At 35.3% G+C, this 12,956-nt stretch overlaps 1 protein-coding gene and 1 pseudogene across 1 annotated transcript; one reads left to right on the plus strand and one right to left on the minus strand.

The window, feature by feature from the left end:
* The first annotated feature begins 4,872 nt into the window (after positions 1-4,872).
* On the plus strand, positions 4,873-6,516 carry LOC114544226 (annotated as a pseudogene).
* Positions 6,517-6,712: 196 nt separating this feature from the next.
* LOC114544227 lies at positions 6,713-8,246 on the minus strand. The gene is made up of 4 exons (XM_028562915.1): positions 7,500-8,246; positions 7,143-7,252; positions 6,887-7,056; positions 6,713-6,807 (listed from the first exon to the last, which is right to left on the minus strand). Exons 1-4 carry the CDS (start codon positions 8,244-8,246, stop codon positions 6,713-6,715), a joined length of 1,122 nt encoding a protein of 373 aa, XP_028418716.1.
* Between the last annotated feature and the right edge of the window lie 4,710 nt (positions 8,247-12,956).

Raw genomic sequence — 12,956 nt, forward strand, 5'->3', positions numbered from 1 at the left:
ATTTTATAAATTGATTAATATGGAAAGATCAACATCTGATAAAATGAACATAACCATTTTGGTTTCAATACTCTCATCAGTCTCATGCCATAGTTCCACTGTGAAGATTCTGGTGGCTTTTTTAAGTTAATGTCCAGCTGAAAGCTGACAAATGACTGAAAGCTTCCTGCAATAAATGCTTCCTTAACTGCTAACTAACCAACGACGACCACATTGTGACTGAAATTCTTAATTTCCACACGAAAGTGACGAATAAAGTTGTGAGTGTGACAAACCAACGTATTGTTTGCTAATTTAGATCATTCGGATGCTTTCTCAATGCCATGTTTTGTACCACAAGATACAACAAAACCAGCAGTTACACGTACATGATATTCTTCTTTTCGTTAAGTGCCGAATTCTTTCTTTTACTGCAAAAGTTTTCAACTATCTTCACTCCTATCAGCCGCCATTTTTTAAATATACGATGTGCGTGGATGCCAAGTTCGCGCATGCTCCGTACAAAATGCCCAGCTGTTAACGTTGCGTAGGTCAGTCAGTATTTCATGAATGATAACTCTCGAACCTTTAAGTATCGATAAAAACGTGCCTACGATCAATAAAATAATACAATAGAAACTAAATTATGAATCTTAAACTTACTTCTGTTTACATAGCGACAGTATATTTCAGGATAGCAAATTTTCGTCTTAACTATAGACGAATATATTCCGTCGTAATGTGATATCATATTACTACGGACATAAACAGACACTGAGAAGAGAGATATCAGTATGGCGTTTTATTGTTTACGACGGACTGAGCGTCGGGATTGTACTTGTTTACAGGGATTGTACTTTTCAGAATGTACGCGATCTTTTGTTTTACATTTTTACATTTTCAACCTTTTATTTTACATTTTTACATTTTCAAACTTTTATTTTGCATTTTCACATTTTCAAACTTTTATTTTGCATTTTTAACATTTTCAAACTTTTATTTTGCATTTTTACATTTTCAAACTTTTATTTTGCATTTTCACATTTTCAAACTTTTATTTTGCATTTTTAACATTTTCAAACTTTTATTTTGCATTTTTACATTTTCAAACTTTTATTTTGCATTTTCACATTTTCAAACATTAACAAACCGCACACTGCCCGCAGTCAACAAAGAACCGCAGCAAAATGGATGTTGCAGGAAATTTGAGAGGCGGATGTAAACGCCATGGAGCAATGTGCAAATCCTATAAAAGAAAAAGTGCGTCATCGCACAATTGTACTTGCGGGTGCCCTGCATTCGAACACGTAAGTCAAAGATGTGACTATTATTGAAACTTGTAAGCATGCATGTGTACATAATTTTGCGTTGCCAGTTGTTTCGAATAAATTAACGAAATATAATAAAATCATAGCTTGTTATTATAGCATATGAGAAGTGCATAATACAGGGTGTCCCAAAAAAAACGAAAACTATTGAAATCACCCATAACAATGCCATTGTTAGAGTTTGAATGCCTAAGCACTCAGTTGGGCCCACAAGTGTATAAATCGAGGTTGCCATAAGCATTTTTATGCATGCATCATGATGCAGTCAAATTTGCTTGTTCGCAAAAATGATATTTATTAAGAATATTTACAATTTACAAATATGGATAACATTATTTAAATGTGCATCTCAAGGACCATGTCCTTCGACATGTCCCCTTTCTCTAGCAGCAAAAAGCATTTAGCATTTTATAAGCTGCATTAAATCCCCACGGGCTGAAATTCGTGAACACGGCATTCAAATTTTAACAATGAGTGATTTCAATAGTTTTCGGGGTTTTGGGACACCCTGTAGAATTCTTATCGATTGTGTTACTGTATAGGAACATTTTGGGCATAGAATATCCCATAAAGTAGGAACATTGGCTTGGATATAGGCTATTGTTTATCAGTTTCTTTATAATTTGCAGCAGAGAATGTGGCAATTGGGAATTTACATTTTAAACTAAATTTAGTAGAATTAACTAATTAAAAGTATCGCCTCATAGGAACTGGAAATAGCAAATTCTGTATAAGTTATCGACACACCTTGTTGTTGAAATTTCCATGATTATAAATTTGCGTGAACTATTTTTAGAAATGCCTGTCGGTGTGGAAAATATAGCTCTGCGAAATTGCGCGAAATGGTTTACGGCATTTCTAAAAATAGTTCACACAAATTTATAATCATGGAAATTTCAACAACAAAGATGTGTCGATAACTTATACAGAATTTGCTATTTCCAGTTCCTATGAGGCGATACTTTTAATTCGTTAATTCTACTAAATTTAGTTTAAAATGTAAATTCCCAATTGCCACATTCTCTACTGCAAATTATAAAGAAACTGATAAACAATAGCCTATATCCAAGCCAATGTTCCTATTTTATGGGATATTCTATGCCCAAAATATTCCTATACAGTAACATAATCGATAACAATTCTATTATGCACTTCTCATATGCTATAATAACAAACTATGATTTTATTATATTTCGTTAATTTATTCGAAACAATCGACTATAGTGTTCTACGGTCGCTTGGACTGACAACGCAAAATTATGTATACATGCATGCTTACAAGTTGCAATAATAGTCACATCTTTGACTTACGTGTTCGAATGCAGGGCACCCGCAAGTACAATTGTGCGATGACGCACTTTTTCTTTTATAGGTTTTGCACATTGCTCCATGGCGTTTACATCCGCCTCTCAAATTTCCTGCAACATCCATTTTGCTGCGGTTCTTTGTTGACTGCGGGCAGTGTGCGGTTTGTTAATGTTTGAAAATGTGAAAATGCAAATAAAAGTTTGAAAATGTAAAAATGCAAAATAAAAGTTTGAAAATGTAAAAATGCAAAATAAAAGTTTGAAAATTTGAAAATGCAAAATAAAAGTTTGAAAATGTGAAAATGTAAAACAAGAGATCGAAAATGTAAAAAAAAAATCAAAAATGTAAAATAAAAGTTCGAAAATGTAAAATAAAAATTCGAAAATGCAAAAATCAAAAATAATAAATCGTTGTCGCGTCTGGGCTTCCGTACAACTGCACAAATGAAAGCAAACGATGTTGAAATATTAGAAAGATCTATATGCTATATAATCGAACATTTACGCAAGTATTTATAGGGTAAAATGTAGGATTGATGTTTTAAAACGCAATTAAAGGCATGTACCGTGCGATATGGGTCTCAAATACTTTTATTTTCTGCATGCAGTTAGAAGAAAAGCATTTTTCAACAGTATCCGGTGGAATGCGCCAACAAGCAGGTACAGGAGTACTCTCTGTGTACAATAACAGAGATTTATGAGTCTCAGGCTAAGGTACGTGGCCATGTAGTCCCTCTTTTCTCCAAAGGAGTAAATTTAGAATTAAAAGCAGGGGACACTAAAGATTGAGGCATTAGAGTTATTAGTTATTATTATTAGTCATTTTTTCAGGCAGAAGACTGCTATCCCCCTCTTTCATCAGTAAATGTTTTTCACTTTTCACTCCAAAATTGCTGATATGACTATGCTGGTGTACATTAATTATTAGGTTACATGTCTGTAATTAAAAAACGTTGTATTAGACTAATTCTGAATAATCAAGAACTATTCCAATAATTCAAACTCATGCCATTCTTGGGCAAAATGTTAAGCTCACATTGTAAATCAGATAATAAAAATGTTGCTAATTATATACTGTTATAAAGATTTACACACACAACATTAAATTTACTCAAATATATTTCTTCAAATCACAAATTGTCATTGAACAAGGTTTCTATTGAACAAGGTTTCTATTTATTTCTCTTGTTATACTAATTACAGACATGTAACCTCGTAATTAAATAATTAATGTAAACCAGCATAGTCATATTAGCAATTTTTGAGTGAAAAGTAAAAAACATTTACTGGGGAAAGATGGGAATACCAGTCTTCTGCCTGAAATAATGACTAATAATAGTAACTAATAACTATGATGCCTCAATCTTTAATGTCCCCAGGATTTCATTTTTAATTAACTCCTTTGGAGAAAAGAGGGACTACTTGCCCACATACCATAGCCTGAGATTCATAAATCTATCTTATTGTGATACAGACAGTACTCCTGTGCCTGCTTGTTGGTACATTCCACTTAATGGGGTTGAGAGGCTGGGGGCTTATTTATTTTGTGTGGATTTATTTAACTATGAAATGATTTGGCACACTGAATGTGTTATTGTTATACACAGAATGTGTTATTGTAAAGAAAACCATTAGATGTTACAAAGGTACTTGTCTTTTATGTGAAGGAAGGACTTAATAACTTAAAAAATTATATTCTGATGGGGGTGGGAGCTATATATTTAGGAGACAAGACTGGTGTATGGTAGCCTGGAGCCGCCATAAGGAAATAAACGTTTATTTTTATTTTTTTTTATCTAAAAAGAAAAAAATCCAAGAGAATATTTATATTTTACTTTAGATAATGAAATACAAAATGAATGACAAGAAAAATAAATATAAAAAAAAAATATTTTCTCAAATAAAATAAACGTAGTTTTCATAAAATCCTTTTAATTTTAAAATAAATATGAAATAAATTAAAATTAAATTAAAAGCATACAAAAATTAAAATCAAAGTAATTTGTTGTTAAAACAAAAGCTTGTCGCTGGCCTATCGCTGCCAAAGACCACGATGCAGTTCGAGACCAATACTACGTACGTCACAGATTAATACCCAGATGTATCACCCCCCTGTCTATGTTAGAAATGCGCTCTTTTTAGACATTCGCAGGGGGGGGAGACGATTACTTTTATTTACTGAATTTCTACAACTATGAGAGAAACGATATAGTTATAAATTATTGCTGAAATACTGAAATATTTTTACATACATAATCATGTCTGATTGGAGAAAGTTCCAACAGAAGATGAAAGAAAAGAGACTTAAGAAGGGGGCGAAAGAAACAGCCTGTTCAAAGAAAGAATTTGAGACGATTGTTGTGCAACGGCTGAGCGCCGAAGTCGCTGGTAAGGCTCAGAAGTATTCTCGGGTTGGTGCCAGGGAGTTTGTATCGTTTGAAGAGTTCGGAGAGTTGACGATACAAAATTAAAGATGCGTGTATGAAGCACTTTGGCATAAGTGATGGCAGTATGACCTGTGATGTTCTAGCAGGAGAACAGGGGCCGTCTTGTACGTCCGTGAAACAAATACCAAGTTTCAAAGTTATTCACGTGCGCTTTGTTGATGAAGATGCAGTAGTCGAGGTGTCCGATGCTAGACGTTCCCCTGCTGAAACTCCATCCAAACGAAAAAAACGAGAAAATAGTCCTTCAACAAAACATACGTCTGCCAAGGTGAAATCTGTTCCAAGTCCCAGCAAGTTTGTTCCAAGAAGTCTGTCTGTTGTGGACATGATAAAACTTGGGACAGTTATAAGTAAAAAAACGACATCCGTTCAAATATATTCCTTTGACATGAATGGCATGTCCTGGTCGGAACATCCCATAATAGTAGAGTTCAACATCGAGCCAGAACCTCTTGGGGTTGGAGGTTTCAGGAAAGCTTATAAAGCAATCAGCCAACACAGGGATTTTGCAGGACCCACATGGGTAATAAAGAAAGTACTTACCAAAGGTAAATTTTGATGAATAGAAAAAAAATTAGTTTTCTAATGTTAGACCTCTTTTGATAAGGTCATTCAGATCCATACAGATATAGACAATTTTTAGTTTGGGACTCCTGTCTGATTGGGGCTGTGAAGAAATTCCCTCTTAGCATTATCTACCCTAATTGCTCATTATATTTATTATATGATTATTAGTATTATTCACTGCACTTTACTGCACCTAATTCTAGGTATGCATGGGCCTGAGCTAATTAGTAGCATTTCACATGTTCATTGAAGAAAATCTCAGCACAATTTGTGGTTTTTAGAAGAAAACCAGAAAATATTATTACTTAATAATGTATTACTATCATTATCATTATTATATAATTACTTGTTTATTCAGGCTGTGTCAGATATACAACTAATTGGCCAAACAGTTGAAGAGCACACAAAGAAAGTTGTGCAGATGCACTATTTAGCCAGGAATTTCACAGCTAAGATGAAAGATGAATTGATTGCAAATGGAAAGGAAGCCCAGTTTGGAGAGTTTTTTTACTACAAAAAATTTTTCTTGGAAAGATTGGGGATGATGAGTATGTTACTATAGAGGAAATGGTAGATGGCGCATTTGTCAAGTATATTAATAACAATGGAGATGTCTGTGGAGAGGACTTTGACCTTACTGCGAAAGCAGAATGTCTTGCACACTTCTCTTTTGAAAGATCTCAAAAAGAAGTTATGGTACTTGACATCCAAGGCTGTGGATGCGTTCTATTCGACCCTGAAATTGCTTCCAAGCAAATCATGTCTGAGGATGATTCGTCATACCTATTTTGCACTGGTAATTTATCAATTGTTGCAATTAATAATTTTATTCGCAAACATGCATGCAACTTGTATTGCAAACTTTTTGATTTGCCAGACATACAGTAAGTTTTTTTAAATGAAAGAACATTTGATTAAGTTTCTGTTGTTGTTCCAAGTTGTTTGAATGGTGGTTTAAAATGACACTACCCCTGTGACTCAGTTGATAGGTCATTAAAGTTGATATTTTCCTTGAGGTAGCGAAAAGCATTTGAAAAATCATTAACATCAAGTTCCAATGGATCTTCAATGACTAATTCACACTTTACCCTAAATTGAGCTGGCAATAATCATTGTTACTGGATAACACATCTGATAGTTCAGCAACTTCTTCAAGCTGTTCCTCTGTAACCACAAATCCTGTAAAATAATAAATATGAAATTAAACACTGCTGTTAGATTTATAAAATTTTGATATACTGTTGATAGCAATCCATACCACATTCCTTTAGTCCATATTTTTCTGCAAAGCTATAAATATGGTTGGGTACTCCATCCGGGAGATACGTATTTTTTTGATCACGAATTCTGTGAGAATTCCAGACAACATCAACAAATGTATCAATTTCCTTTTGGATGATTGGGATCATGATATATGCTAGAAGCAACCTATGTGGCAGGAAAAATGCATACAATTGAAGTAAAATATTAAACCAATCATCTTGTGGATGGAATATTTTTATCTCATCTTATACCTATCATTTTCATCTTGAGGATCATAATATCCATGGTCCTTAAGTTGATTAAGGGGAAACTTGAAGAATTTTTCCAATCTTTCATGGAGTTCCCTCCACCACCTTTCAATCTTTGAATAATTGAGAAAAGATTAAGAATAATTAAGAAAGATTTAGCCCTCTTTTTAAATCAGTCCCTCCCCAAAAAATGTCCATGCAGATAAAATTTTAATGAGAATATATACAGTAATTTTGGATATTATATTAATATGGTTATGGCAAAACTCATGCACCAGTAGGTTTAGGTTTCTAAAATTGTGAGAAAATTTTCTATGGTTGATCCTGATAGCATTAATAGGAATTTGATTTCTCTCTTACCTGATTTGCAGTTGAAGGCCCAAAGATGACAGTTTCCACTGGGTCCATGTCACCATGTTTCTGTCGAAGAAATGCGTGTATTGTAGACATTACTCCGGTCTCGGTGCCCTTGTCAAGTCTCAGTTTGCTTGCAATAGTTCTGGTTTTATATAGGTATTCAAGGTAGAATCTGCCAATAACATTTGGATCGCTGTTGGTTGTCCAAGCCTTAGCCCATAACACTTTTCTACTGCATGTATCAATGCACCCATACACTGCAAGTGGAAAAGTGTTATTTTGATAGCCCATTATCTTGTCGTGGCCATCTAGTGAGTGTACAAAGTTCGGGCCTGGAGACGAAAAATGGCCTTTGGGCTTCTTTTTCTTACATTGGGGGGCTCTCTGCTCTAGAACATCTGGGAAAGCGTCATACATCGCTGCGTATACCAAGTCTCGAGGTACTTTAAGGTCGTGTACTTGTCGAATTTTCTTATGTAGAGCTCTATATCCCAGCAACTGTCCCGGCCCTTCCATCTCCTTTCTAACCGCTGTTTGAAGCTGGTCAATCGTGACATTTCGGTCAGTATAACTTATATCGAAATACTGCAATCTTCTATCCAGGGTCCTCAAACTCCAGGCATATTCTGGGAAATCACGAAGCAAAAAATCGAGAATCTCCTCACGTCTTAGACCTTCTTTAACATATTGCTTCAGGGTTTTCTCCAAATTTTCGTCTTCCTTCCAACTATCATTCCTAATTCTAGACATGATGGATTTTCAATTCTTGGGGGACTTCATGTTACATGGGGTGGTGGATTAATCTGTGACGTACGTAGTATTGGTCTCGAACTGCATCGTGGTCTTTGGCAGCGATAGGCCAGCGACAAGCTTTTGTTTTAACAACAAATTACTTTGATTTTAATTTTTGTATGCTTTTAATTTAATTTTAATTTATTTCATATTTATTTTAAAATTAAAAGGATTTTATGAAAACTACGTTTATTTTATTTGAGAAAATATTTTTTTTTTATATTTATTTTTCTTGTCATTCATTTTGTATTTCATTATCTAAAGTAAAATATAAATATTCTCTTGGATTTTTTTTTTTTTTAGATAAAAAAAATAAAAATAAACGTTTATTTCCTTATGGCGGCTCCAGGCCACCATACTGGTGTTATGGTAAATCTTTACATGTAATAAACAATTAGTTTCAGCACTGTGCCACTTTGTACTATAATGCAAATCGTTTTACCATTATAAAGGTGGATACAGTTGAAAAAAGTTTTACTTCTAACTGCATGCAGAAAATAATATAATCACCACAGCATAATCACCACAGCAATAGCATGTGCTTGTTTGATGTCCTACTGGAACAGGGCTCTCACATTTGGGGAAATTTCCCCAAAACGGGGAAATTGGTGGATTTTTGGGGAGCGATCTGGGGAATCACTCTTTTCGGGGAAATTTTTGGAGAATTTTTCAAATGTTGCTGAAACTCGTGCTTCAGTTGTTTTTGCCTGGTTTTTATGTTAAATATGATTATTTTGGTCTAATTGGTCACATGTGGCGAGCAGCATTGTTTTATTCGTGACTTGAGAGTATTTTACAAATTGGCACAAAAGGTGTAATGTTATGTTATGCAATTACATAGTAAAACATGTTTTAAATATTTTGACGCCAAGATACTTTTCGTTATTTCACTGTAGTAGCAATATAACTGCCAATGTAAAATTTTGTATGAATTATTTTTTTTAAACAATTTAAAGTGTATTTTCTGGAAAATAATTGAAAAGGTGTAAATAACGCAATAGCTATACTTGTGTTATACCATATATACTACGTTATTTGTGAATTCTTTGGAAATCTGGGGAAATTTTTAGAAATTTTTGAGGAATTCATCAATTTCGTTGTGAGAGCCCTGTAATCAGAGCTTCCACTCGGAAGGAAATTTCCTTCGAAAAGGATATTTTGGCATTTGGAAAGAAAAATAGAAGGAAATGAGATTTGGAAGGAAATTGGAAAGAAATTAAACTATTTGGAAGGAAAATGGAAGGAAATTTGACAATGCAAACTTTTTCAGTAATTTTTAATATTTTAATAACAGTTGAACACAATAAAACACTTATAGGGGTATAGCAGATATTAAACACAAATACTTGCATGACCATCAAGGATAGATAGGGACAATTTGTGACATATTAGTTCTTTAGTGGACTTTCTAATTAAAAATCATGTAAATATCAAATAACAAAGTGAAACCAAGAATTGTCGAGAAAAGGAAAACAGAAAACAGTATATTAAACAAAAAATAACTTTTATGGCGCATATTGAGTCAACTTCTGATTGTTCTGAGTCAAATTCATCGGAAGATGAAGCTTCAAGTAGTTTTCAAATGCAAACGGGAAGAAAACGTGCAGGACAAGTGCCTGGTCCGAAAACAGCTGCAAAAAGAATAAAAAAACCGCAGATTTTTGTTGATAGTTGGCTACAACACAGTGCATTTAAAATGTGGCTTGGCAAAAAAGTTGGTAATGACGGTAAGGTAAAACCTTGGTGCAAGACCTGTGATAAAGAACTTCACTGCTCTAAAACGGGATTAAACCGCCATTTGAAAAGCAAAAGTCACGAGAAGAACCAAGCCTCAACAAGCTTTACTAGCGATGTGAATGATATGTGGAAGAGGGTCACCAGCAATAGTAATGATCGTGCGAAATCGGTAGAAATAAAGATATGCGCTTTCCTTGCTGAACGCAATTTGCCAATATCTCTTAGCGACAACCTTCTACAGTTTCTTCAGTCGCTTTTCCCCCGCGATCATGTAATGAAAAGCATCACCCTTGGAAAGCAAAAAGCCTCAAATGTGATTCGCCAAGTCCTGGGATTCGACTATTTACAACAAGCAGTGTCGACGTTACCTTCGGAAAAGTTCAGTTTTATCATCGATGAAGCGACCGACTTAAGCAGCTTGCTATTTTGGCGACCTATTTTGATATGGATGCATTTGAAACAAATACTACTTGGTCGACATGGTCGAAGTCGAAGCGGGTACTGCTGAAGGAATTTACTCCTCTGTAAAGAACACTTTCAATGAGCTTTACATCCCGATGGAGAATATCATTGGTTACTCGTCGGATACGACCAACGTGATGTTTGGAGAAAGAAATTCGGTTTCCCAGCTGTTGAAGTCGGAGCAAAAGTATGTTCAAACAGTAAAATGCTCATGCCACTTGATTCATTTAGCTTCTTCATATGCCACAAAAACGCTGCCAAGAAATTTAGAAGATCTGTGTCGCGACATTTACGCACATTTCCATCGCTCATCGAAGAGACAAGCTGTCTACAAAGAATTCCAAAGTTTCCTTGATGTTGAACCACACAAGCTGCTGTCCCCTGCTCAAACACGTTGGCTCTCCCTTCAAGCCTGTATCAATCGAATTTTGGAACAGTATGAAGCATTGAAGCAATATTTTGTCCTTGCTGTGAATGAAGACCCGACACATACGACCGAGCGCATACACAAGTCACTGCAAAACAAGTTCACAATTGCCTACCTAGAGTTTCTCAGCTTTCAGCTAGAGCGGTTTAATGATTTTAATCTTCTTTTTCAATGTGAAAGACCTGTTCTCCATTGTCTTAAGCCACAGGTTGAAATGCTCCTGAGATCAATAGCAAATGATTTTATGAAAAGAGATTATGTTAAAGCTACTAACCCGCGGAAAATTCTACCATCGTGTGCAGAATTTCATGTATCCCTGAAAGATGTCTATCTTGGAATAGCGGCATCAACAACCTTACGAGAAATAGCAACCGGAGCTAAAGAAGAAGATATATCAGCATTCCGTACCCATTGTAGGAATTTCCTCATAGAATCGATTCTTCAGATCCAGAAACGGTTTGACCTTGATGCTGAGATTCATGATATATACAGTGTACTTTGCCGGAAAACGCTGCTTCTACGATCCCACCTTCTCTTGAGGGTATATGTCAAAAGTTGCCCTATTTAAGAGAGATTCTTAACATCGATAAACTAGATCGTGAATGGCGTGAACACGCAATGCATGATAAAGTTAATTGTGACCTCAAATGGGAAGAATACTGGAGGACAGTCCGAGATCTGAAGAATCCTACAGGACAAGCGAAATTCCCAAATCTCATCAAATTTGTTCAGATTCTAGCCACGTTTCCTTCGTCAAATGCTGCCGTGGAACGGATCTTCAGCTCGCTCAAGTTGATCAAAACTGACCGAAGAGCATCGTTGAAGTCATCATCGTTAGTTTCTCTTCTACAGTTCAATATGGCAATGAAAAAAGGAAAGTTTTCAGCCGCAGCACTTAAACCAAGCGAGAACATGCTAAAACTAGCAAACAATATGAAAGCAAGCGCGACAGATGAGGAGGCGAAAGACTTAAGGAAAAAGTTCATAAAAGAATCGTTCAAGTAATGTGTCGTTTGAAAAACACAGACCAAAAAAGGATACGTACATAAGAACGCATTTTTGTAAATTATTGTTGTATTCAAATTATTTTTCAGCGGTAATATTGTAACGGTATACTAGACTCACTAGTATACGGTAACCTGTACTCTGGTTGCACCTGCAAGGAACATTAATGTTGAAAACTTGGATCTTATTGACCATCCATGAGTTATGTCACTTACATCATGTATACTTTTATTTGTAATAGTTATTTTCTATATATTAAAGTTATTTTATTCCTATATTAAATTGGACATTCATTATTTGAATACTGCAGGCGGCAGTACACCTCCACCTACATCGAAAGTACAATACATTTAATACAAATTTACTATATTTAATATAATATTTTAAAAGAATTAGAAGGAAAAATGGAAGGAAATTTAGGATTTAAGGAAAGAAATTCCTCGAAAAAAAAGGACAAAAACGAGAAATTTCACTTTTGAGAAGTGGAAGCACTGCCTGTAATGGATCAAGATCCATCCGACCATCATGGCGGTCATGTCATTATGTGCTCCGCTTATAGTCTTTCTTTGGCGATTATCGTCAAGCAAAAAGTCGCATATTTCTCTAAAACTGACAATGCAAATGTCCTCAAAGTTCTAAACCCAAATCCGTGTCGTTTATCCAAGAGGAACACTTTCGCTCGTATCCAAGCTGGGCGAAATTATTACGCTGTGCTCGCTGGCCGAGCACAACATCAAACCGAAGTCAATTCAACAAAAATCTGACGATCAACTGTTTACTTCTGCTACTTGGTGGTGACATCGAATTAAACCCTGGCGACAAGTGTGATTTATGCTCTAAACCGGTGAAATCAAACCAACGGGGTGTTCAGTGTGACGAATGCGACAGTTGGTATCATGCAAAGTGCTGCGAAGTGTCGAAGGATTTGTACAACGTCCTTGCAAATACATCCTGCATTTGGTTATGTCCACGCTGTGCACTGCCTAACTTCTCCGACTCGCTCTTTGAAGACCCTTTGGACACGATACTCACACCAA

The sequence above is a fragment of the Dendronephthya gigantea genome, unplaced genomic scaffold (assembly GCF_004324835.1).
Source record: "Dendronephthya gigantea isolate DGI-Jeju-01 unplaced genomic scaffold, DenGig_1.0 000693F, whole genome shotgun sequence".
NCBI classification, from domain to species: domain Eukaryota; kingdom Metazoa; phylum Cnidaria; class Anthozoa; order Malacalcyonacea; family Nephtheidae; genus Dendronephthya; species Dendronephthya gigantea.